This window comes from Orcinus orca, chromosome 3 (assembly GCF_937001465.1).
Source record: "Orcinus orca chromosome 3, mOrcOrc1.1, whole genome shotgun sequence".
NCBI lineage: Eukaryota > Metazoa > Chordata > Mammalia > Artiodactyla > Delphinidae > Orcinus > Orcinus orca.
This window is the reverse complement of record NC_064561.1, coordinates 93527388-93553919: the sequence shown is the minus strand read 5'-3', so window position 1 is coordinate 93553919 and position 26532 is coordinate 93527388. Positions and strand designations below refer to the sequence as shown.

The 26532-nt window shown below is 39.2% G+C and overlaps 1 protein-coding gene across 10 annotated transcripts in view; it reads right to left on the bottom strand.

The window, feature by feature from the left end:
- Window positions 1–14278, bottom strand: part of APC (APC regulator of WNT signaling pathway) — a 141143-nt gene extending 126865 nt beyond the window's left edge. For 5 of the 10 annotated variants that reach the window (XM_049707475.1, XM_049707479.1, XM_049707481.1 and 2 more), the window contains exon 1: window positions 14193–14210. Coding sequence is in view for 4 of the 10 variants with exons in the window: in XM_049707478.1 (XP_049563435.1) it covers window positions 13977–14141 (165 nt within the window). In the remaining 6 variants the exon portion in view is untranslated. Of the gene's footprint in view, window positions 1–13976 lie in introns of all 10 variants that reach the window. The other 5 variants (XM_049707478.1, XM_049707480.1, XM_049707485.1 and 2 more) reach the window with 2 other exon arrangements.
- Between the last annotated feature and the right edge of the window lie 12254 nt (window positions 14279–26532).

Sequence of the window (26532 nt, the reverse complement as noted above, 5' to 3'; positions counted from 1 at the left end):
TGTCTTTAAAATAAAAATATATTGGTATGTTATACTAAATTTTCAACATCCTTGCAACCACAGAAGAAAGTCAATTTATGTAAAGACTAATTTAGTTTGCCTAGTGTGATTTCTAACCTGTGTGTTTAACCTATTTAATAGATTTAATCTCAGAAATCAAATGCAAATTGTACCTATAATAGTTTAAATAGATGTGAGTAAAAAGATTCAAAAGTTATATTCTGTCCCTGAGGTATACCAAAAAATATTTTAAAAATTAAAAATAAAACATGACATATAGAGAGCTGTTGCATTAATTATTAGAAATGCACCCCACTTCCAACAGGAATACTAAAGGACAAATTTGTTTGCAGTCCCTCCTCAGTTCAGAGCATTCTCCCTCCCTCTTCACACATCTCCACTTCAAAAATGTTCACTTTGTATTCTCTTTGCTCACACAAAGGACAATTCCTACCTCAAAGCACTACCCACATACTACAAGTATTTCTGACTTCTCCCATCAAATAAAATACTGTCTGCCTCCTTCCTCTGGAGCTTTGCAAAGTAATAAGAACTGAAGATTATTGCAACACATGTTAAAGTATTAAAAGGCAACCATACCTTAATGTTTACCTTTCCCAGGTATCTCATTTGTACCACAAAATGTGCCTTAAAACAAAGGAATGACTAACAGAAACGTCAAGTTCTCCTTGAACAGTTAGTGAAAGAAATAGTTGGACTTCCACTTGTAAAAGTAGCAAACTACACAATTCGGACCAACTGTCCTTCTGAAGTCAACTTAAAAAGTTAGACAAAATATTAAAATAATCTTAAAACCATCAAATAACTACCAACATAGTGAGGAATGAATCACTAGTTCAAATTTACCATCAAATAACTACCAACATAGTGAGGAATGAATCACTAGTTCAAATTTACCAGAAGTCAAAACTCAGAAAGGTAAGCTCAGCTTTTTTTTGTGTGTGTGTGTGTGTCTATTATTTTTTTTGCATTTCTGAATTTTATTTTATTTATTTTTTATACAGCAGGTTCTTATTAGTTATCTATTTTATACATATTAGTGTATACATGTCAATCCCAATCTCCCAATTCATCACACCACCACCTCCCCCCCATCGTCACTTTCCCCACTTGGGTCCATACAGTTGTTCTCTACAGGTAAGCTCAGCTTTTGCCTTTTGTGGGTTTGCCAATAAAAAAGTACTTAAGGGCTTCCCTGGTGGCCCAGTGGTTGAGAGTCCGCCTGCTGATGCAGAGGACACAGGTTCGTGCCCCGGTCCGGGAAGATCCCACATGCCGCGGAGCGGCTGGGCCTGTGAGCCATGGCCACTGAGCCTGCGCGTCCGGAGCCTGTGCTCCGCAACGGGAGAGGCCACAACAGGGAGAGGCCCGCGTACTGCAAAAAAAAAAAAAAAAGTATTTAAGAGGCTGAGCTTTATAATTTGTTGCCTGCCTTGCAGGACTGGGGGACAAAAGTCAGAGACTGGGACCCACCGAAGGTAAGGACGATAATAAAAATGCCCTTGTCTTTGGGCAGGGACCCCAAAGGGATGCACCCTAAGAAGAGTAACAAAGAATCAGATGGTGGTCCAGAAAAGGTAAACATTTGAAATTGAATTAAGATGGTCTCATATTCTTCGCAATAGCAAATGAAAATCTTCTCTAGAGAAAAATTCACTTCATTTTATACATCAAATTATTTCTACAACAGACAACAGAATCAAATCCACAAAAACTTAACAATATTGGAATCATAAGACACAGACTGAAAAATAACTATGCTTACTACATTCAAGGGTATAAAAGTTGAGCTTAACTATTTTTGCTTGAAACTGAAAATTATAAAAAGTGACATGGTAGATTTGAAAAAGAACCAAATAAAAATTCTAGTACTGAAAAAGACACCAATCCACACATTCATGAAGCCCTAAGAATCCACTGCCTAATCACAGCATAATAGAACAACAGAAAACAAAAGACAAAGATAAAAATCTTAAAAGCATCCAAAGGAAAATGTCAGATTTTTTTTTTTAAGGAAAATGAGACACAAAGAGCTGAGGATTCAACAGCAATGAATGTGCTGAAATAAAGTAACCACCAACTTACCATGTACTGAAATAGCTGCTAAACTAGAATTTTGTACCTAGCAAAAATATCCTTCAAGAATGTGGTAAAATAGACATTTCCAGGCAAACAGACTAAAGGAAATTCTAAAGAGTGTGTTTCACCGTCCTCAAGATCAAGGAAAATGGCCCTAAATGGAAGATCATAGGAAATGTAATGACATGGTAGACACATGCACTAACCTGAACTGAATATGGACGGTATAAAACAATAACAACAACAATGAGAAAGAGAATAAATAAGAGTGAATTAAAATGCACAACAATACTATATAAGTAGGGCTGCAAGTAAATATAATTAAAGTGTATCATCTGAGAAGAGGATAAAGGCATTGATTAACATGAGACTTTATAAAATGTATATTGTATTTCTTGAATAACTAGTAAAAGAGAAAAAGAAGTCATAATTTCCAAATAATAAGGAGAAAAATGTAAAATGATAGAATAGCCACCTCATCTAGATGGCAAGAAAGTAGAGAAAGAGGAACAATTAACAAATAGGGCAGACATAAAGTACATGATAATATGGGAGATTTAAACCCAATCACGTCACAGGAGACACATCTAAAACGTAATACAGAAAGATTGGAAGTAAAAGAATGGAAACAGATAAACCATGCAAACAATAATAAAAAGAAAGCTGGTACTTTTGTATCAATTCCAGACAAACTAGACCTTAATGCAAAAAGTACTTTCAGAATAAAAGAGAAATACTTCATAATGTTAAGTCACTAAGAAGATATAACCATTACACATTTCTACCCACCTACTAACACTGTCTGAACTATATAAGGCAAAAGTTGAAAGAATACAAGGGGAAAAGTCCACAGTCGTAAATGGGATATTTTAACACATCCTTGTCTGTAACTAATACAAGCAAACAAAGGTCATTAATGATCCTGAAGATATGAAATACAGGACTGAAAAGCATGACCTAATGGAAATATATAGAACACCAAATTCAATAACTGCAGAGAAAGAAAAGATAATATACTGGGCCATAGTGTAGTTCTCAAATTTTAAAGGTCTGAAGTCAGACCTCTGAAACACTGAAAGTGGTCTCCGATTACATTGTTATATTGTTAGAAATAAGGAACAAATTCAAAAATAATCAGAAAACCTCCATGTGTTCAGAAATTGAGAAATATAATACTTTCAGCTTATGCAAAAGTCAAAGTAGACACCAATGAAGATAAGAAAACATTTTAAAGTGAATTATAAAAGTACTACATATTAAAATTTGAATAATAGAGGTAGCTAAAACAGTGCTTAGAGGGAAATGCTTAGCCTTAAATGCATATATTTAAAAGGAATAAGTGCTGAAAAATAGTGATCTACAAGAAGTTAGCAAAAGAACAAAAAAGTAAATCCCAAAAAAGTAGAAGGAAGGAAATAAAGAGCAGAAATCAATGCAATAGAGAACAAATATATAATTTTATAAAAAGGATCAGAAAGAGTCAAAATTTGGTTCTTTTGAAAGACTACTAAATCTCCAGTGAGACTTACAAAGGAAAAAGAAAACGTACATAAAGCCTATAGCAGACATGAGAAGGTAATTCTTTCCTGCAGTCATTAAAAGGTTAATGATATTTACTATAAACAATTTTATGTCAGTAAATTTAAAAGTTTAGATGAAAAAGACAACCTCTTAGGGGGGAAATACCAAAATAATCAAGAAACAGAAAACCTGAATAGGCTTAAAAATGAGAAATCAAATTAGTAATTAAAAACCTTTCTGGGACTTCCCTGGTGGTGCAGTGGTTAAGAATCTGCCTGCCAATGCAGGGGACACAGGTTCGATCCCTGGGCTGGGAAGATCCCACATGCCACGGACCAACTAAGCCCATGTACCACAACTACTGAGCCTGCGCATCACAACTACTGAGTACATGTGCCACAACTACTGAAGCCCACGTGCTCTATGGCCTGTGTGCTGCAACTACTGAAGCCCGCGTGCCTAGAGCCCGTGCTCCACAACAAGAGAAGCCACTGCAATGAGAAGCCCACGCACTGCAACAAAGAGTAGCCCCCATTCACCGCAACTAGAGAAAGCCCGTGCAAGCAACGAAGACCCAATGCAGCCAAAAAATAAATTAAAAATTAAAAACATAAATTGGAAAAAAGAAAGCAAAAATGGTAAAATAAACACAAATCATATATTAAATAAAATAAATAAAAACCTTTCCACAAATTAAATTCCCAGCCCAGATGGCTTCTCTGCCAGATCCTCGCAAAAATTTAAAGAAAAAATAATTCTAGTCGAACACAAACTTTTCCAGAATAGAAAATGAGGGTCAGCTCATTTTACAAGGCTAGCATAATGTTGACTGCTGATTTCAAATCCTGACAAGGACAATATAGGTCACGTCACTCATGAACACTGATGCAAAACCATTAGCAAAATATTAACAAACTGAATCCAGAAATATATAAAAAGAATAATACGGTAAAGCCAAATTAGGTTTATCTCAGGAATCAGGTTAGGTTTAGCATTTTAAATAATATATAATTCAATATATTAACACAGTAAAGGAGAAAATTCATATGGCAATGAAAAGCTTCAACAGCAACAAAAAAAAGCATTAAATTCAAACAAACAGAACAAAACACAAAATTCTTAGTAAACTAGGTATAGGAGCGAACTTCTTTAACATGATAAAGGTTTTCACAAAAACAAAATAAAACAGAAAACGAACATTCAGCAAACATACTTGGAGTCAAAGAGTAAAAGCTTTCTCTCTCTCTTTTTTTTTCCTTGCGGTACGCGGACCTCTCACTGCTGTGGCCTCTCCCGCTGCGGAGCACAGGCTCCGGACACGCAGGCTCAGCGTCATGGCTCACGGGCCCAGCCGCTCCACGGCATGTGGGATCCTCCTGGACCGGGGCACGAACCCGTGTCCCCTGCATCGGCAGGCAGACTCTCAACCACTGCGCCACCAGGGAAGCCCCAAGCTTTCTCTTTTGAGATCAGGAACCAGAAGGGAGAGTATCTGTGGGATGATGGCAGTGCTCTATTTCTTGACCAGAGTAATGACTTCATGTGTGTTTACAGTAACACATTAAATTCTTCATGTTATGTTTTATGTACTCTTTGAAATATATGTTAAAGACAAAAAAGAAAGAAATACTTGGAGATGAACAAAAGGTTGATCTAGGCTATCACTAAAGCTCAGCAACTCTGTAGGTCCTAATTTTTTCCCAGTTATGATTACCGTACTTTCAAACCACTTAACATTTATTGGGCCTATAAAACGTTGTACAATTTGGCAATATGTTTCATAAACCTTAAAAATGTTTAATTGAATAAGGCCATGAAGCCTTATCCAGTTAACTCCATCATCTATAAGCCTATCCTAAGGAAAAAGACCAAGATAAAGAGAAAAAATATCCATAATGTGTCAAGATGTTCATTGCCCATATGATAATAAAATAGAAAACAACTAAATAACCAACTACAGGAAATAGTTAAGAAAAATAATTTTTATAATGGGATTATTACACAGTCAATAAAAATAAGATTTACAAAATATTCCAAGAAATGTATATAACCTAATTTTTTAAAAATTAGAAATATATACACATGTTTATACTATAAAGGGGGGAAAAGTGCTGGGCACAGACAAAGGAGAAAATGAGAGAGGGAGGGAGGGAGGGTAGGGAAAGATGGAGGGAGGGGTTGGGAGAGACAAAAACTACACTGGTTTTCTTCATATGATAAGCTTATGAATGTCGTGTGTACTTTTTTTTTAATCTGTACTTTTTATTGCATTTCCTGAATTTTCTTTAATGACTACATAAAAATTTAGTAAAGGGGTATATAAGAACTGAAAAAGGGGCTTCCCTGGTGGCGCAGTGGTTAAGAATCCACCTGCCAATGCATGGGACACGGGTTCGAGCCCTGGTCCAGGAAGATCCCACATGCCGCGGAGCAAATGGGCCTGTGCACCACAACTGCTGAGCCTGTGCTCTAGAGCCTGTGAGCCACAACTACTGAGCCCACATGCCACAACTACTGAGGCCCATGTGCCTAGAGCCCATGCTCTGCAACAAGAGAAGCCACCACGATGAGAAGCCTGTGCACCGCGACGAAGAGTAGCCCCCGCTCACCGCAATTAGAGAAAACGCGCGCGCAGCTGCGAAGACACAACACAGCCAAAAAAAAAGAACTGAAGAAAATAATCACAAATCTAAAGTATCCTAAATATTAAATAAGTTACTTTAAAATATAACTTTAATATTTCAATTTTTATCTCAGTATGATTTTATTCAGATAAATTATTTTCTAACATTTAAATTGTGTAGTCTATGATATGCTAATTACTTAGAACAGAGATAATTTCTAATTATTTAGTATTTAAAATATTATAACTTTAATTAGATCCTCAAAGATATATCATCTCCAATTTTCTTGCTAATAACATTCCCATAATTGTACAACAGTTTGCTCCTTGACAGCTAAAGGAGAAAATGATCTATAAACAGGCTTCAAGTAGTTATTCCTATAAAAACAAAATAACTGTTAGTCTCTGAATATAAGACTGCTAATGGCTCCTCAGTTTCTTAAGCAGCCTTTTTTCTACCTCGGTGTTGCCAACCCTGGTGTTTTCTGACCAGTTTTGCGAGATGTCACAAGTAATCTGATATCAATAATAAAATATAACTGTTTTTAAAGCTTATCATTAGAAATAATAATAAATCGAAGCAAACATAAGGTTATCCCCATATGACTTACTATACTTTGCAACCCAGTATACTTTATTGAGAGAGAGAAAATACTGTAAAGATAAAGCTTACATGTTGGGAATTCCACATTCACTTATTCAATGTTTACTAAGCATCTATTAGAGGCCAGGAACTAAGAGGCACTGTGCTAACAACTGAAATAGAGTTGAAAATCATTAGATCATAGGGTTGAATATAACTGGCATTTTAGCATTTAAAGCCTTGAACAGACTAACCCAATCCTACTTTTCACTACTCGCCCAACACAAACTGTCTTCTTTAGTTCTCTGACTTTCTTTTAAAACACTGTAAACTTTGCCTGCTGCCATACCTCTGCTCAAGCTGTTCCCCAGCCTAAATGCTTTTTTGTTCATTCACCAGCACCTTAGACTGTTCACCACAAGCCAGGCACTATGCTTGGCATGATAGAAGAAAAAAGCCTTTTCTATCCTTTGTATCCTTTGAAGTCCAGGTCAAGTTCCACCTCTTTCTCAGAGATTTACTCACTACCCTCTCCATACTTGGGATGCTGTAACTATTATTGTCCAAAACAGTAGCTCCTAATCTTCGATATAAGAACCCATTTTTAGTACCAAAATGTTTCATGAATTCCATTCTCACTCCCCAGGTGATCTCATCTGGTCCCATGGCCCTAAATACCATCTATACACTGATAATTTCCAAATGTTGCCAAATGTTCCAAATGTTTATCTCTAGCATTGAATATATATACCTATTGAATGTCTCCAGTTGGTCTATGTAATAGGTATTTCAAACAAAGCCACATCCACAACAAGTCTCCTGATTTAAGTTTCCAAACCTGCTTCCCACCGACCCTTAACCCTTGCCCCATAGTCTCTATCTCAATAAGATATACCATCTTTCAACCAGTTGCTCATGTCAAAAAATTTGGAGTCATCCTTTATTTCTCTTTCCCTCACACTCCACATCAATTCCATCAATGAATTCTCATTACTTTACTTTCTAAATATACCACAAATCTGACCACTTCTCTGGCCCTCCACCACGACAACCCTGCCCAAGCACCATATTTCCAACCTAGATTACTGTAAGATTTTCCTAACTGGTCTTCCTGCTTCCATTCTTGCCTCATACAATCAATTTTCTACACATAGCCAGAGTAAAACCTCTCAAAAAACAAGTCAAACCTGGATATTCCCATGCTTAACACCCTTCAATGGTTTCCATCTCACACAATAAAATCAAGTCTTCAAATGACCTTCAAAACCCTACTTGATCTAACCTCTGTGTACCTGTCCTACCACCTCTTCTGCCACACTCCCCTTCTCTCTCTACTTCAGCCACACTAGCCTCTGTGTTGTTCTTCCAACATGCCACAGACACTTACTTCTATCTTAGAAGTCGCTGCTTCTTCTACCTGAACATTTTCCCCCAGATAGTTCCATGGCTTACTCCACTTCATTCAGGTCTCTCAGCTCAAAGGGCTTCTCAAAAAGCCTTCCCTCACCAACCTGGCTGAAGTAGTATCCCATTACTTTTTATCCCCTGAAACCTATTTTATTTTACTTCAAAGCCTATTAGCTACCTGATGTGTGTGAGTGAGTGTGTGTGAATGAGTGTGCACACCTGTATAATGTCTACTGTCTCCCTCACTAACATTTAAGCTCAAAGAAAGCATAGGCTCTGTTTTGTTTCCCACTGTTGTCACATTATGTGCAAACAGCAGGCTCTCAAAAATATTTGTTGAATGAATGAATGATGGTAATTGGTTTTATTTTTGTTGAGAAAATAATGACAAAACACTACTAGAATTCAGTAAGGCTTTCAAATGAATTCATATGCAATCACAAGAGCATTACACACATACTTTGGTGGTAGAAGGAGTACAATGTTCATAATTCAAGGTTCAATTAATAACTACTGAAGGAATGGGGCCTTCTTGTATTTCCCTGCCCCTTCCCATATCCTTCCTCCATCATTCATTAATTCTTTCCATAAATGGTTACTGTGTACCATTAAGCCAGAGAGTATTCTGGACATTAAGAATACAAAGATAGTAAGACAAGGTAGTTTGTGAGATAAAAATAATACCCATAGAGTATGACATGTAATAGAGATATATAAGTTGTAACATAATGGAGGAAGTAATCAACAAATACTTGCAAAATCAAATACAAAAGATATTCTTCACTTTACCTTATATATGAAATGAGAGTATTAAGTCTGAAAATGTTACAGTAATTTGCTACCATGAGATAAGCTAGCTTGAGAATGAAATCAAAACAAGGGGAATGACAGAGCAGAACGAATCACAGAGAAATTGAGCCAAGTCCTTGATGATTTCAGGCTGGATGAAGCCCTAGCTGAAGTTCAATTACAAGATCTAATCATGCCTTTTACTGTTTAAGCAGTTTGAATTTGGTTTTCTGTCACTTGTAATATAAGTATACAGATGAGTCTCAGTGAATTCTTTCAAAAACCAAAGCATTTGCTATTTCAGTGTATAGGGGTACTACTGGCATTTTGGAAGGGACAATTCTTATTTTGTGGGCAAACATCACAGGACACTCAGTGTACCTGGTCTCTACCTGGTAATTGTCAGTAGGACCTCACAATCACTATGACAACCAAAAATATCCCCATATATTTCCAAATACCTCCCACCTCCAAGGGGAACCACAAATCTATTCCCTAATAGTTGTTATATATATATCCATTTCTCACAGTGCATGCGTAAGTGTACTTAACAACAACCTTAAAATAACTGGGATATACCACTCAAATATCCTAATTTTATATAATAATCCAATTTTAATCAGTCATCTATGACTATCTTAATGATTGGCCAAAATCCCATGTATAGCTTATATCAACTCATTGCTTTAAGTTTGCTAATACTATCTGAAAATTCTCATTTATTTAAGCTTACTTCTCCATACAATACTATCAAGATATGTCACTGACATTGTTGGTTACCTTCCCTGTAGCCATTCACCTAATTTCCTTCTAGACTGAAATGCCAGATATTGGTTTTTCCAGCCCCCTTGCAACTAGGGCATAAGCATGCCAGGATGACATCTGATACAGGGCTTCAGTGAAGGGTTTACTTGCCTCATCAAGAGATGGGAGGGCAAACTTCCTCCTGTCTTTGGTGGCTATGTAAGAAAGTGATGCCTGGATCAGAAAGAGCAACATGCAGCCATGAGAGGATAAACCTGAGCACAAAGGTCAGCAGCTGTGGATAAAGATTAAAAGCATTTGGATCCTTGATAACATCATTGTGCTGTTAAACTGACTCACCATGGAATCCTCCAACTCTGAACTTCTTTCTATGCAAGATACCGTTTAAATCACTGTTAGTTCAGTATTACGTAACCTGGGGCCAAACTAATATAAGGTATGTTCAAGCTCTGATATCTGAATGAAAGTGGGAGAAGAACCAAGATGACTACAAGGTTTCAAGACTGGGTGGCTGAGAGAAAGGTGGTTAGAAAAAGGAAATCAGGAGGAAAAGGAATATATATATACCTTCACACATGCGCATGTAAACACCTTAGGTGACGGTAGGTGGATGGAAATCAAATTGACTCAGTGTGGTATGAGGTAAGCTTAAATTAGTACATCTAAGGTAGAGATATATATAGCAAGAGGTAGAAGGGAAGTAGTTACAGCACTGAGAAACACACACACAAAAATGATGACTTACATCATTTAAGAGAGGACATGATCACCAAGAGAACACAGTGAAAAGCAAAGAAACCCCTGAAAACGCTTGCTATCTCCCCATGATCCATTCCACCTCCCTCTCATTTTAGATGGGATTTATCCACTGATTAGGCCAATTAGAATAGTTCCATCCCTCTTGACAAAGCTATTGTGACAGACTTGGCAGCATGATCTTCTCCATTTGTTCTATCAAAGTAAAGCTTAGGACTTTTGGGCAAAGGCTAGAAGAGAAGCTTTCTCTCTTTGAAAGTCAATGAAGAAGAGTTTAACTCGAGCATTGCCGACACCTGTCTTTTTCTAGAAGGGAAGCCAGTCTGAGCATGAAGCCCAAACAGGAGGACAAAGTTTAGCGAAAAGCAGAAAACCAGAACCTCTGCCCTGATAACAAAGCTAAGTTTATGAACAAACTACTCTTTAAACCAATTCTACCTACGCACTTGCCAATTACCTGAGCTAATACATTTCTTTTGTTTTTACGTTCAGTTTGCATCCTAACTGATGTAGGAAACAGCTATGTTTAGCGGGGAGAGCAAAATCAAGACAGTGCAGGAAATGCAAAGAAGTTTTCAGAGAAGTAAGAGAATCAGGAAGTACAATGCACAAGAACCAAGAAATCAGATTTTATTCCTATAGAATGTATTTCAAAAATGGTCTAAGGAAACCAAGGATGACTGAGGAAAGGCCATTAGATTTGGTAATTAGACTGTCATAGGTGACTTAAAAAAGCAATTTCAGTGCTGAAATGGTAAAGGAAGTCAGAGTGTAAAAGAAAGAATAATTTATATTTTTAAGAACTCCATAATGTACCAAACCCTTGGAAAGACATGTAACATGGGTTAAACTCCTTCTATTACAACTCTGTGAGGTAACTGTAACATTCTATTTTATAGATAAAGAATAGAGTCTCAGTAGTAACTTGCCCACAGACACATAGCCAGTAAATTGGTTTTAGCAGACTTCAAAACCAGATCTATGTGGCTTAAAAATCAATGTTCTTCCTACTATAAAAGGCTCCTGGGCTTAAAGAGTAAAAATACAGTGGCACAACAGGCTCAAGATTCAGACTGGCCCCCCTGAATTGCACAGCACAGAGCACTGTATTTTGGTAGCCCTGGAAAAGGTATACATAAACATGTATATAGGCTAGAGAGGGAGAGACTGAAAAAGGAGTGATATTGGACAATTATGGAGAAAGAAAGATGGAGAGGGATGATCGTGGACACATCTGGAGAAGGTTGCTCTTTAAAAAAAAGGAAGGACATTTCTTCTCTTGAGATATGAGTAAATAAGGAAATGATACCAAGATAGAAAAGATTATACCTCAGATGGCTGAGATTTTTCTCAGGAAAGTTAAGAGTTATTTGCTATAAAAACCTTCAGGAAGTAAGACAAAAAGGAACACAATCAACACTAAAGATCCAGCAGATAAGCAGAACACTAATTGGTATGGAAGCAAACCAATATCCTCACATAACTGTCTCTTGTATCCTTCAGGATTTCTGGGGTCAAACTGACAAAGCTAGCGATGAGACTTGTTCAGGACAGGGGACTAGAAAGATAAATCTACAGAAAGTAAAGCATTCTAAAGCATCAATGACAGCTTGGTAAAAACTGATGACCATGGGATCCTAGTTACACAGGGAGGCAAATGAGTTGCAGCAGTAGGCTAATGGGTTGAATGAATAGAGAGACAAAGAGGGGTGTTTTCCTAAAGAGAGGAAGAGGGGGAGAGAAAGAGAGAGAAAACAGGTTCCATTAAGGTGGAAGAGTGATTGTTTGTGGCCAGAAAGGTCTCAACACAATGCCCGGGGCAGTGAGCCACTGACTGGGGCTCAGCAGTCCTACATCCTTTCAGCTTAAAGCACAAAACTGAGAGACGACCAGCTCTAAAAACATGCAGTCCTTGGTTGTAGAAAAGTGAAGGCTAGCAACAAACAAATGAATTAATTAGCCCATACAGGAATCAAACATTAAACTACCTCCTCTCCTTTTAAAATGAACAATTCTAGCTCCAAAGTCAAAAGTCTACAATAAAGGGTAAGGCAGATGTGTGTCATGAAGAATGAAAAGTAAAAAATCTGTCAAGCCAATTGTAACCCACCTGTTAAAGATTTTTAGTATAGAATTCAAATAGGGCAAGGATAGTTTGTGCTTTAATAACTTTGGAGAGCATCTAGCAGAGCTTCAACAAAATGATATCACTCAATTTAATGTTAATTTTAAAAGGTCCACCCATTTGCAATCTCAATGGATAAGATGCCATTTATATTTATAACCTCATTTTTACCATTCTGGGGCTCTTGACACATTATCCAACTACAGGAAAAGATGGGAGAATCAGCCATGGCAACTTCCTCCCCAACCACTTCGATCCTGCAGTTTGCACTTATGAACTCTGGCAAGGTACCATGTTATTTAGGACAACTTCTTACACCAATAATTCTGACTACTCTTGCCCCAATATTAAAGGAAGAAGAAATAAGACTGGCACAGGCTAAATTTAACAGAAAATATCAAGTACTATAAAGATTGTTAAGTAGTAGCAACAACTGAGAATTCAAGAAATTTGAGACGTTTTGAGTTTAAAAAGCTTTTTCTCCATTTTAGTCCTTTCTAAATAAAACAAAGGGCTTGGACAGTACGGGATTCTAAGGCTTCAGTGGACAATGTAAGCTAACACTGAATAAAAGAATCACTTAAATCACCCTTTCTTGTACTATAACATTTCTTACATTCATAAAGCCTTCTTTTTAAGAAACGAACACTTCCCAATTCTTTCCCTAGATCTAGAACACTTACGTCCCCCACCCAAAGTTTACAGACCAGATTTGCGATAGTCAGAAAAAGATTAATTTAGATGATCAATCATTTGCCATCACCGGCACCATTCCTCAACTCTGCAGGAGTTCGATGGGTCAAGGAGTCAAACTCTCCCAAACCATCCCAGTCTCCTGGGGACTGGATTCCCCTAACAAGGTGAACAAAATCCACTGGCCTCTGGATAACAAGCTTTTTCTTTGTAACTCTGTAAGCCAGGCTATCGGCTAAGCTCCCCAGTTAAAAACTTTTAAAGGAAGCAAGAACGAAACCAGGAAGATGGGGAGGCGACTAAAACAGGAGGACGACCCACCCACCTAACGCGAAGAAGAGACCGCTTGCAGGGCTGACGCTTCACTAGGAGCCAGGAAAGGTGCAGAGGGCGTCAGGCGTCGCAACCCCCACCCACTGGGTGAGAACGGAGGACCTGCAAAGCCAGGGGCCAACTGGAGGCCTGAAGAGGGCGCGGGGCGGGGAGGGGGTGGGACGTGGACACAAGGGAGCGGCAGGGTCCGGCTGAGCACCACTAGGGTCTAAGTAACGGCGGGGCAAAGCCGACAAAGGTCTGCCAAAGGAGGAGACGCCGAAGCTTGCAGCTTCACTCACCTGCCAAACGTTCGCCCCGCGGACAGAAGAACGGACGCAGCCCCGGCGCTTCCTCTCCTGCCGGACACAGCCCCTGCCGCCGCCGGAGCTCCAGGACCCGAGAGGACAGGGTGGTACCGAAGCAGGCAACGCGGCGACCGGACCCGAGCCGAGAGAGGCGTACATAGGGGGCACCGGGGGGCTTGGGAAGGCAACTCTGTGCTTCGCCTTCCTTACCGGTAGCCAACAATGCTTCCCAGGAACAGCATCCTGCCAGCCTCAGCCCGCTGCTCCCGGGCCTTCAACCGCAGCTCCCCTCCCCACGCCCCAGCAGCGGCCGGGTTTCCGGCGGCCACACCCCGCCCCCTCGCTACTTGGCCTCCGCCATCTTGTCGGAAGCGGGAAGAATGCAGTGCGCAGGCGTGCGCCGAGGTTGCCGGCGTCCGCTAGCCTCGCGGAGAGGGAACTATATAATGCGCAGCCGTGTCGGCCGCTGCGCACGGCTGCTGTGTTCCGCTTCGGCGTCGCTGTCTTCTGCCTTGCACGGGTGCTGCCGGCTTTTCCTGAATTGTACTGCGGCCAGATTAATACACCCTTCTGCGCACCCCACAGTCATTCTGCAAAAACCTGTTTCGTGCCTACCATGTGCCAGCTCCCAGGCTAGGCGCTGATGATAGATTAGTAGAACTCGGCTCCAGCGCTAAAGATGCTCATAATCTAGTGAAAAAGCGAACTTTTTTTCTAGTGAAAGAGTAATTTCCTAAATTCTTGTTTTGTAACTGCACACGGCCTCCTCTCTCTTGACCCCGCAATTTTAATTCAAAACATACCTCTTCTAGGAAGTCCTCCCTGTCACACAGTTTGATCAGTTCTTTTACCTTGCGTTACCTCTTTAGCTTTATTTCATTCAGCATTAATTCAACAAATATTTGAGTGTCTGTTATATACTAGATATGATTCTAGGTTTATAGCAGTAAGTAATATAAACTCATGGGACTTACATTCTAGAGGAGAAAATAAACAATAAAAGACTAAAAGAAATCAACAAAATAATGCTCGATAGTGAAAAGGGATGGGAAGATAACAAACCACAAAAAGATGATGGAGAGTGAGAAGTGGTAGTTAGCGAGCGATCTCTCTCCAGAGATGACACTTGATCTGAGGCCTGACTGACCATAGGGGCTAGAAGTCATGAGACCATCTGTGGCAGAACCTTCCAGACAGAGGAAAGAGCAAAAGCAGAGGCGTGAGGTGGGAATGAGACCAGCACTTAAGGGACAGAAAGAATAGGTGGCATGGACACCTGGGGAGGAAATGAGGTCAGGGGGAGGCAGGGACCAAATTAGGTAGGGCATTGAGGCCATGGTAAGAGTTGGAGTTTACTCCAAGCGGCCCCTCTGTCTCGGTGACACTGCCCGAACTACTCTTCCTCAGTCACTTCTAGCTCCTGACTGCCTCACTGCACGTGCTGATTCCACTGTCTTGAAGACCCTTGCTCTGGTTCTTTACACATCTAGCTTGTCATCTTTCATGTTTCAGTTTAAATGTCACCTCAGAAAGGCTATCCTTCCTAAACTAAGTCTCCCTCCTGCCCTCTCATTAGTCTCCATCATTGCACCTGATCATTTCTTCCAGGTCACTCAACATATTTTTAAATTATATGTTCATTATTCTTCACTGGCTCCCCACTAAACTGTGAACTCCACGAGAGAGGCAAAATGTTTCATGTACCAGTGAATACCCCATGCCTAACTCCATGCCTGGCATGGGTGGTCACTCAGTATGTTTGTTGTATTCATGAATGTGGAAGTTTGTCAGCACCTAAATAGTCAATGGTATACTACATTGTTTTGCACTTGTTGGCTTTTAAAATTAAATGCAAGTCATTTCCTGTTTATGTCTCCTCTGCTAGATTATAAATAGGAATGAGAGAGAGAGGGGGAGAGAGAGAGAGAAAGAGAATGAGATGAAAAAGAGTAGGTGATGGTGGGGTAGTGGGCAGAGATTGTATTGCATATTTTTTTAATAAATGTATTTTATTTATTTTTGGCTGCGCCGGGTCTTTGTTGCTGTACGCAGCCTTTCTAGTTGCGGCGAGCGGGGCTACTCTTTGTTGCGGTGCGCAGGCTTCTCATTGCAGTGGATTCTCTTGTTGCGGAGCACGGGCTCTAGGTGTATGGGCTTCAGTAGTTGTGGCTCGTGGGCTCAGTAGTTGTGGCTCAAGGGCTCTAGAGCTCAGGCTCAGTAGTTGTGCTGCATGGGCTTAGTTGCTCCGCAGCATGTGGGATCTTCCTGGACCAGGGCTCAAACCCGTGCCCCCTGCATTGGCAGGCAGACTCCTAACCACTGCACCACCAGGGAAGCCCTGTATTGCATATATTGATATTTGCAGAACTAGAAGGACAAAGGCTTCAATTTAATGGAGCACCTATTATATGTGCTGTGTACTCTGCTAGACACTTAATCCTCACTACACCCCTGCTAGGTAGTTATCCTTGTTTTTATACATAGAAAACTTTAGAGAGATTAAGTCACTTGCCCAGTGTTCTACATTAAGAGATAGTGCCGAGCCTAAAGCCCATGTCCTTCCCATCTAGAGAAACTGGATTTCGAGATGGGTTTGTTTGGTGATTTGAGTCTGTGTCATTAGCAGGCTTTCATTAGTGATTTCAGCTACTGCCACTTAAGAATCCCAATTATACTGCTATTCTTGTGCAGGATCTCAACAAAGGGCCTGATTGGAAACTGCTGTCATTCTTTTCTTTCAGACTAGAGCAGAGCTCATTTTACCATTTCCTTTTCATGTCTTTTTAAAATTTGTATTTCTTTTTATTAATAACTTTTATATGTTTGATCAAAGAGGAGATACAGAAAAATGGGTGCATTCCCTAAATGCTAGCTGCATGCCCTCAGTTAGGCTTGTTACTGTACGAATAACTCTTTCATCTAGGTTCCAAGTAATACTTTAGTCATCAAAGACAGTTCTCTGGCAAAGAGTGACAGGGTTACTGCAACAGTCACTTATCCCATCTACTCATCAGAATTATACACCATCGTTTGTATACTGTTAACTCACAATAACACACACTTGTCAACCAAACCCAGTTAGTCCATAAGCAAACCAAGTAGTGGGTGGGAATATATACCGAAAAAGACTCCTCCACCTTCTACCCCACTGTAGTATGATTCCTCCTCGGAATAAATCCTGGAATCAAGGCAATGTCTTTGGTTACTATGGTATTCTCTCCTCTTATGGTTAACATCTGTTATGGGTTGAATATTCCCCCACCCATCAAAAGATATGTTGAATTCCTAATCTCAAGTACTAACCAGTATGAACTTATTTGGGAGTAGGATCATTGCTGATGTAATTAGTTAAGTTAAAATGAGGTCATACTAGGGCTTCCCTGGTGGCGCAGTGGTTGAGAGTCCGCCTGCCGATGCAGGGGACACGGGTTTGTGCCCTAGTCCGGGAGGATCCCGCATGCCCCAGAGCGGCTGCGCCCGTGGGCCATGGCCGCTGAGCCTGCGCGTTGGGAGCCTGTGCTCCGCAACAGGAGAGGCCCCAACAGTGAGAGGCCCGCGTACCGCAAAAAAAAATGAGGTCATACTAGAGTAGGGTGGACCCCTAATCCAATAACTAGTGTCCTTATAAGAAGATAGCCATATGAAGAAAGAGACACACAGGGAGAAAGCCATGTGATGACAAAGGCAAAGATTGGAGTTATGTAGCTACAAGCCAGGGAACACCAAAGTTTGCTAGCCAACCACTAGAATTTAGGAAGAGGCAAGCAAGGATTTCTCTACAGGTTTCAGAGGAAGCATGGTCCTGTCAATACCTTGATTTCAGATTTATAGCCTCCAGAACTGTGAGACAATAAATACCCATTATTTTAAGCTTCCCAGTTTGTGGCACTTTGTTACAGCAGCCCTAGAAACAAATACACCATCGTGTGTGTGTGTGTGTGTGTGTGTGTGTGTGTGTACATATATACACACACATATATATATATGTATATGCTAGGGCCTGAAGTAGAGGAAAGAGGTGGGGATGAGCAGTGAGGAGTTCTGGGTTACTGTCTCAATTTGGCAGCAACCAGCTGCAGGACTTTGGGGCCAGTCCCTCTACTCCACGGAGCAAGTCTCCTGATCTGCATGAACAGGAATTATGATAGCTGCTCTGTCTACCTCAGAGCTCTGCAGCGATAGCTAACAAGTATTCCTCCAGAGATGACATAACCAAGATGACCTGACAGCTACTGAGAAACAATTATGCAAAAAAAACCAGGGTTCCTGCCCTGGGGAATTTTACAGTCTGGCTGAGGAGAAAGGTACTTTCCTGTGATAATATAACTAGCACAGGTCAAGTGTCAAGTGTGTAGTTTGGATCTGATTCACTGTTGATGTGAAAGAAGAATCATTGTGGACTGGGGTGGAGAGGAGAGAATTCATGAAGAACCTTAGCAGAAAAGGCATTTGTTAGAAGAATATTGGGTGCCTGTAGGATATACAGGAGCAACACTCAACATTATGCCCAGAACTGGTCCTGAGGAGCCACCCCGGTATCCACTGCTGGATACAGATAACCAAACCTGGGACCACCAACAGCACTTGACCTAGACACTGGATGATGTCACTGCTGCCCCTGGAAACAGATACAGTTACTATCGCTGCCACTACTCTCATTAGAACAGAGGGTCACTGTGACTTCACCATGCTAGCTGTCAGTCCCAAGCCTGGGGACAAATGACTGGCACAACCCAGTCCCATGTTAACACTCTAGCTCAATGCTGTCCAATAGAAATATAATGCAAGCCATATACATAATCCTAAATTTTCTAGGAGCCACATTAAGAAAATTAAAGAAAAAGGTGAAATTAATTTTAACAACATATTTTATTTAAGCCAATATATCCAAAATATTATCATTTCAACCTGTGACGCTACTGCATTTCATGTGCTCCATAGCTACATGTGGCTAGTGGCTATCATATATGACAGCACAGCTCTAACTGATAGGGAGGCTGGGAGAATGACCGCATGGACTTTGGATTTCCATTGTGAGAGGTGGGCTCTGCTTCATGAGGAAGGCAACTTCCCAGACACCAGAAGAGGGTTCAGATGCAGTCTTGTGAATGGAAGACAAAGTTGAAGGAAAACAAAGACTGGATTGTAGAGAAAGGGAAATGGTAGTGTAAGGACTTTCATTATCAGTCTTATCCTGTAGTGACTGGGAACCACAGAGGGTTTCTGAACTGGGGAAATCCTTTGAAAAGTTTAAGGAAAGTACCATGCAGATACAGGTATAACTTCAAGAATACTAAAAGTGGAATTAGAATCCTGGATTTTAGTTATGCTTCCTATCTGTGCAGCCTTAGGCAGGTTGTCCCTCTGGATCTGTCTTCTCATCTTCAAGGATGGGGATGATGGTATCTGTCTCTCAGGCTTGTTGTGAGGATTATATGAAATATTGTATGTGAAAATGCATGGCACCTACCAAGCATTCAATAAACGTTACTCAAATCTGGATGAATCTGAGTATTAGAGATCTAGATAAAGAGCAAAGAGGTTGAACTATTTCCCGAAAGCCAAGAGGAACATTCTAGAGTGAAAAATCAGAAATATGTATTTCAGATACTTCAATTCTGTCTTAGCTTGAACAAGTTAAAAAAATGTACTTGTTTCCTAAGTAGCCCATTTCTTCCTGGAAGCTTTTACTGGTCATTCCTGGCTGAAGGTGTTCTCTCTTTCCACAGTCCCGGGTTCTCCTTTGGGCAGTATGACATGGTGTGTAGGGCTCATGCCTCATCTTCTTCACCAGGTACATACATGAGGGCAGAATCCATGTCTCATTCATCTTTGTACCTATGCCCTACAATGTCTTGAACTGGAAGCATCCAAATAAACAAGATCAGCAAAATTTGATAATTTTAGAACTTGGTTGATGAGAACCATGAATATCCATTATACCATTCTCAGTGCTTCTGGGTATACTTGGAAACTTTCATAATAGTTAAGAAAAAAAAAAGACATCCAAGAAACTTCTGCTTCAAGATAGCAGACTAACTACAAGTGTTTACCTCCCTTCTCTCTGTATCCCATTAAAATGTCAGCAGGGCTTAATTTTCAATGAAACTAAGGAAGGTTAGGCTTCAAAGATGCCCATTTGCACAGGCCCTTTCCAAGGTCCTGGAAGGTGCCTTAGCAATATGTTCATGTGTTTGTACGATTTTCTAAAACCTGCAAAAGTAATATATTTCAACCACAATTGGTTAAGGGCATTTTCTCTTCCTACTCTGATTTCCCCTCTATCACAGTTCTCCTTGTGTCAGGTAGTATTAGAGTGGTTGGAGTCATTTTGGAATCCAGTTAAAGGGAAGTTGAGCTTGGGATACAATTTGTTAGAATTGAGTGGGAGAATATTTATATGATTCACAGTCACTTCTGTGAGTAGTATTTTATTGCTAGCCATCCTTGCAGAGGAATAGTTTCCAGGAATACTCCTCCAGCCATTGTCTGACTTTCCCAGTATCGTAACACCAAGGTGCAGGGCCAGAGGTTGTGCTGCAATATGAACACATCCTATGGCCCTTGTACCAGAAGTACAGAGCCAGAAGCTAGTCTGTAGAAAATTCTTCCAAATTTTATAGCTCCTATAAACGAAACCTAATAGAAGCGTCCCCAAATGTGACTACAATCTTAAAAAATTACAAGTTGTCAAGCTAAAAAAAAAACTTATCAGTAATAAAAAATTTTTTGATCAACCATACTTGAAGAAACACTGAATGATCTTTTCAATTGATACAAATATGATAAAACAAAATCACTGTCATATGCAGAGGCAAGTAAAGAGAATCCAGACAAAAAATGTAGGGAAAAAGTATTATAGAAGTATGTCAGGCAGTAAAATAATAAACATACTATATTGTTTTTTTGATTTTATGATATTTGTGGATTTTATGTTAGCATTCCAAATGTATAATTTGTTGTGATTTTTTCTCATTCTAAATTAATATTTACTTCCTTACTTAAATTTGTATTCAAATTTTCTATTTTTTTCTCTTACACAGGGACTCCAAAATTGATCTCTCATAAAACATTGATCCCTGAAATTATAATTGGGGACTTCAACATCCCCCTCTCAGCAACTGATAGAACTAAGAGTCAGAAAATGAGCAAACATATAGAAGACCTAAACAACACAATCAACCAACAGGATCTAAATGACATTTATAGACATTCTACCCACAATAGCAGAATACACATTTTTTTCTTCAAGCACCAATAATAGACAAAATGCTGGGTCAGAAAACAAATGTTAACAATTTAAGAGAATTGAAACTATACAAAGTATGTTCTCTGACCATTATGGAATTGAATTAAAAATCAATAAGAGAAAGGCAACAGGAAATTTTCCAAATACTTGGAAATTAAACAACACCCTCTAAAATCATACCTTTTTTGGAATTCCCTGGTGGTTCAGTGTTTAGGACTCTGTGCTTTCACTGCTGAAGGCCCGGGTTCAATCTCTGGTCAGGGAACTAAGATCCTGCAAGCCATGCAGTGCAGCCTAAAACAAACAAAAAAATCACATCTTGTCAAAGAAGAAGTCTCAAAGGAAATTTAAAAGAATACACAGAACTGGGACTTCCCTGGTGGTCCAGTGGCTAAGACTCTGCGCTCCCAATGCAGGGGGCCCAGGTTCGATCCCTGGTGAGGGAACTAGATCCTATATGCCACAACTAAGAGTTCGCATGCCTCAACTAAAGATCCCACATGCCACAACTAAAGATCCCACATGCAGCAACAAAGATCCCGCATGCCACAACTAAGACCCAGTGCAGCCAAATAAATAAATATTTAAAAAAAAGAATACACAGAACTGAATGAAAATAAAAATACAACATTTCAAAATTTCTGGGTTACATCTAAAGTAGTGCTGAGAAGGTAATTTATGCATTAAATATTACTCAGAAAAATTAGAAAGATTACATTAGGAAAGTCTCATATCAATAACCTTAAGAAGCTAGAAAAAAGAAAGAGCAGCAATCAATGACACTGGAAAACAAAATAAAACAAAACAAACAAATGCAACAAAAAGCTAGTTAATAGACTTCCAGCAAGACTGCCAAAGGGAGAAGACACAAATCATCAATATCAGTAATGAAACAGTTTATCATTATAGTTCCTGCAGCCTTTAAAGGAGTAATAAGGGAATATCACAGACACCAATAACTTATAATTCAACAACTCAGAATAGACCAATTCTACACACCACCAAAACTCAAACAAGATGAAATAGAATAGTCCTATAACCATTAAAGAAATTGAACTTGTCATTATAATTCCCTGGAAAAAGAAATGGAGAATCCTTTCAAGTATTCTGAGAAAAATGAGCACCAATTTTATACAATCTGTTCAGAGAACAGAAGAGGAAGGAACACTTCTCTATTCACTTTATAAGGGCAGTATTACTATGATACCAAAATTAGATAAACACATTACAATAAAGAAAACTACAGACCATCTCCCTTAAACTTAGATGAAAATATCATCAACAAAATATTAGCAAATCAAATCCAACACTGTATTAAAAAATATACGTGACCGAGTAGGACTTATTCCACGTATGCCTGACTGTTTAACATTTAAAAAAAAAATCAATCAATGTAATCTACATATCAATAGGCTAAAGAAGAAAAATCATATGATCATTATCAATTGATTCAGAAAAGCATTTGACAAGGTCCACATCCAAAACCTATTCATGACAAAACCTGGACCTGCTCCCTGACCAATAAGTGTACATAAAAGGGAAAACATCCATGAATGTTGAGAATGGGTGAGTGTTCCATCAGTTCATTAGAGATTTTTGACAAGTATCTGTAAGACAGGAAGTGACAGAAGAACCAAGGTGGAGGAAAGACTCCAGCCCAGAACATAAGGGGAGGAAGATTCCAGTGGAGGACCACTGCAGAGGTGGTTGCTAGTTCTTCTTGGAGAAGTCTAGCAAAGACACAGTTTAGCCAGTCATAGTTACAAACAGAAATGGGATATGGAGCACTGTCAACACTAGTGCTTCCCAACCATTTTTATGTCATGGCACATGTGGGAAATAATAATATGTGTAAGGGATGGTTTTAAGGAAGTGATTTCAGATCAACAACTTTCATATGACTTTGTCTCTAAAACTGATTTGCCTGAGAAGGCATCCAGAGTCATACTGGTTCTCTTTCTCAACTCCATTTTCACAATGGCTATCCCACCACTTTACCAAAGAGAAGCAAGCATTTCTCAATGATTCATTGCCCTGAGTGCCAAGCAAATGAATAATTTAACATTTATTAATGCCCTATTAATTCCCCCAGTCCATCTCATTAAGACATTGATTTCTAATTTTACTTTTTGTGCTGGTAGTTTTTCTTTAATCAATAAGAATAATTTTAAAACATATTACCTTATGCTTACAAAAATAAAAATATAAGAAATTAAATTAAATTTGTTTCTAGCAGAGAGGTATGATAGGATTATTAATAAAGATTTTCAGACACTTCCACTTCTGGATAAGATGGAGTAATAAGTACCAGGTACACCCTCAAGCTTTAAACAACCCCAAACTGGATGAAATATGTGAAGCAATGTTTTTGTTTGTTTGTTTGTTTTTGAGGCACTGGACACCTGGCAGTGAAGAACAGTGAGCCCTGAAAGACAGGAAGCAAATATCATACCTTAGATGTTTCTCTTGCTTGTTTGCTCTAAGGAGGCCAGCTGCCACGTTGTGAGCTGCTTTATTGAGAGGCCCATATGGCGTGGACCAGAGGAGGGCTCTGGCCAAAAGCCAGCAAGATACTGAGGTTCTTAGTCCAACAGTTCACAAGGAATGCAATCCCACGACAATCATGTGAGTGAGCCTGGAAGTGGATCCTCTCCCAGTCAAGCCTTCAGATGATACCACAGCCTTGGCTAACAGCTTCATAGAAAGACCTTGAGCTACAGGGAGCCAAGTAATTCATAAACTATGCTCAACTTCCTGACATATAGAAACTGTGAAATAATAGCTATTGTTTTAAGCTGCTAAGTCTTAGAGTAATTTGTTACACAGCAACAGATTAATACAGGAAGGAGATTAATACATGAGAAGGGATATATTCCATTTCTAACACTGCTGGAATTCGACAAAGAGCAGGCTTAAAAATCTTCATCACATAACTAATTACACATTTTAACTCTTTGCCTTCTATCTCTGGTACCTGCTTCAACTTTTCATTCATAATAGAATAAACTGACATTTATCTAAGCTCCACCTATTCCTTAAAGCTTTCCAACTAAAGTGACTAAATGTAATAAAGTAAGCAGCCAGAGAGTCTGTGTTTTTCCATCTAATAGAAAAAAAGAAAACACTCCATCTGGGTAGAAATTGATAATTAGCCATATCCAATTCCTGGACATCTGGCTTTTAAATGAAACTGAACATAGCAATGTTTGTTTCCAGGCGCATTCTTTTACCGAAAATGCAACTTATTCTTTTGGTCTTTAAAGCATAACATCAATACACTTTTAAATATCAAGTTACCAAAGATTTGTCTCAATTTTTTTACATATTACCATGGTGTTACATGTTTATTGTATAAAATTTGTAAACCACAGAAAATTGCAAGGAGGAAAGAAACCTCACCATCCAAGATAATTGTTCACATTTTGATGACTATCTTCCCATATTTGACTTTAAAAATAAAAGGAATTTCAGAATAATATATTTGCCCTGAACAACAAATCCTCATTAGCAACAAGAGAATATTTTAATGGATGAAATTTAATAAAGAACACCAAACCATTTATGCCACTGAAATCCACATCCATTTTCTCACACAGTTTAAGATGTGGCTGATGACATTGATATTTTAGCCCTGACAACCAGTCTGAATGGCTCAGGGAAATATCCCACAAGGCTAAAGCAGCCCTGGCAATATATTGAGGGTAGTGGCGCTTGGGGAAGCAACATAGGTTTGCACCCATTCTCCCTTCATACTGCCTCTGCTGCTGCAGAATCTGTGGTGGGGCAGGGGCCCATAGCCTTGCACTCGGATACTTAATGGGCTGGAGCCAGCTCAAAGAAGTGCTAGAAAACTGATTGTTAAATTTCAGGAATTTTGTGAGCTAGTTCTTAAACACAGTCATTATTAAAAATTCGATGATGTAAGCTTTCAATTAAATAAATTACACTCAGAGCAAAGGTCATACTCAAAACTCATCATTTTAACTTATTTTACTACATTTTGCTATTGCCTGTGTTCCTGATGCTGTTTCCATCTACTGTATCTGGATGGTGGAAATAGTGTATAATGGTGTGCTGGAGGACTTCTCTTTGTCCAGTGATTTCACGTTGGTAGTTTGGAATTGTTCAGTGTGAGAGTATTTAAACCGTGGAAATAGAAGGATGCTCCAAATTTGGGCTCAATTTATTGTTTTGTTGATTGTATAGTGATGGAGAAAATGTTAATACTGTAGATTAAACTTAAAAACATGTCGTGTCTATAGCTGTTACATTGTGACTAGCACAAAGTTCAAGCAACTATTCCTCCAGTATTCAAAAACTATTATCAAATTCATCCAAGTCACTCAGGTCATTGATGAATAATGAGTCAAGTTCCAACACATATCTTTGTTGTTTCACTTTCATCTTAATCATTAATGTCAGTGAAAATAACAGCCAGGATTCTTGTCAAAACTACACTTGTTTGTTATTTACAATGGTATGTTGGCTACAGATGCAAAAGTTCAGCAAAAATCAATGAAACATTCACTGGGAATCAATTGGCTATATGGAATTCACACTAAAGAATAATGTGTATTCTATTATTATTTATAAACTATGTGTTCTATATCCTTTATATCAGTAGAATTTAAAATAAATCTGTGTGTGCATTCATGTGTGTGTTTCAGAAAGCTCGTTGTTAATCATTTACTAATACACTTCTGTTCAGAGCAAATGCTTCCCTTTGCCCCACTCACCATAGCCTCCAGCAGATCTCTTTCAGCTAGGCACAGACTGATAAATCAATAGGGAAAAGGAGTGAAAGAAAAGAGCTGGGGGAAAAGCAGAAAGGGGAGGAAGAAATGGAAAAGAAATAAAGGAAAGAGAAAGTTCTCCTTGTCTTGTCTTTCAACATCAGTCAGCAGCTCTCTACGAGAAAGGAGACAAACCATTGCACAACCCGTGTGGCCTGAAATAAAACATGTGTGGGATTAGCTGGCAACCCCACTTGTAGAGAGCTAAGAAGCCAGCAGTCTCCGTCAACAGTGACCATACCAACTCTGGGTCAGAGGTTGTTTTAGGGTTTTTTTGTTTGTTTGTTTTTAACATTAAAAAAATTTAGGTATAATTTATACACAGTAAAATTCCTCATAGAGTACAGTTCTATGAGTACAGTTCTATGAGTTCTAGTCATGTAACTACCACTGCAATCAAGATATAGAATAGTTCCATCATCCTCCCAAATTCACTTAAGCCTATTTGTGATCAACCCCTCTCCCCATCTCCAGGTGCTGACCAATGTTTCCTATCCCTCTGGTTTTG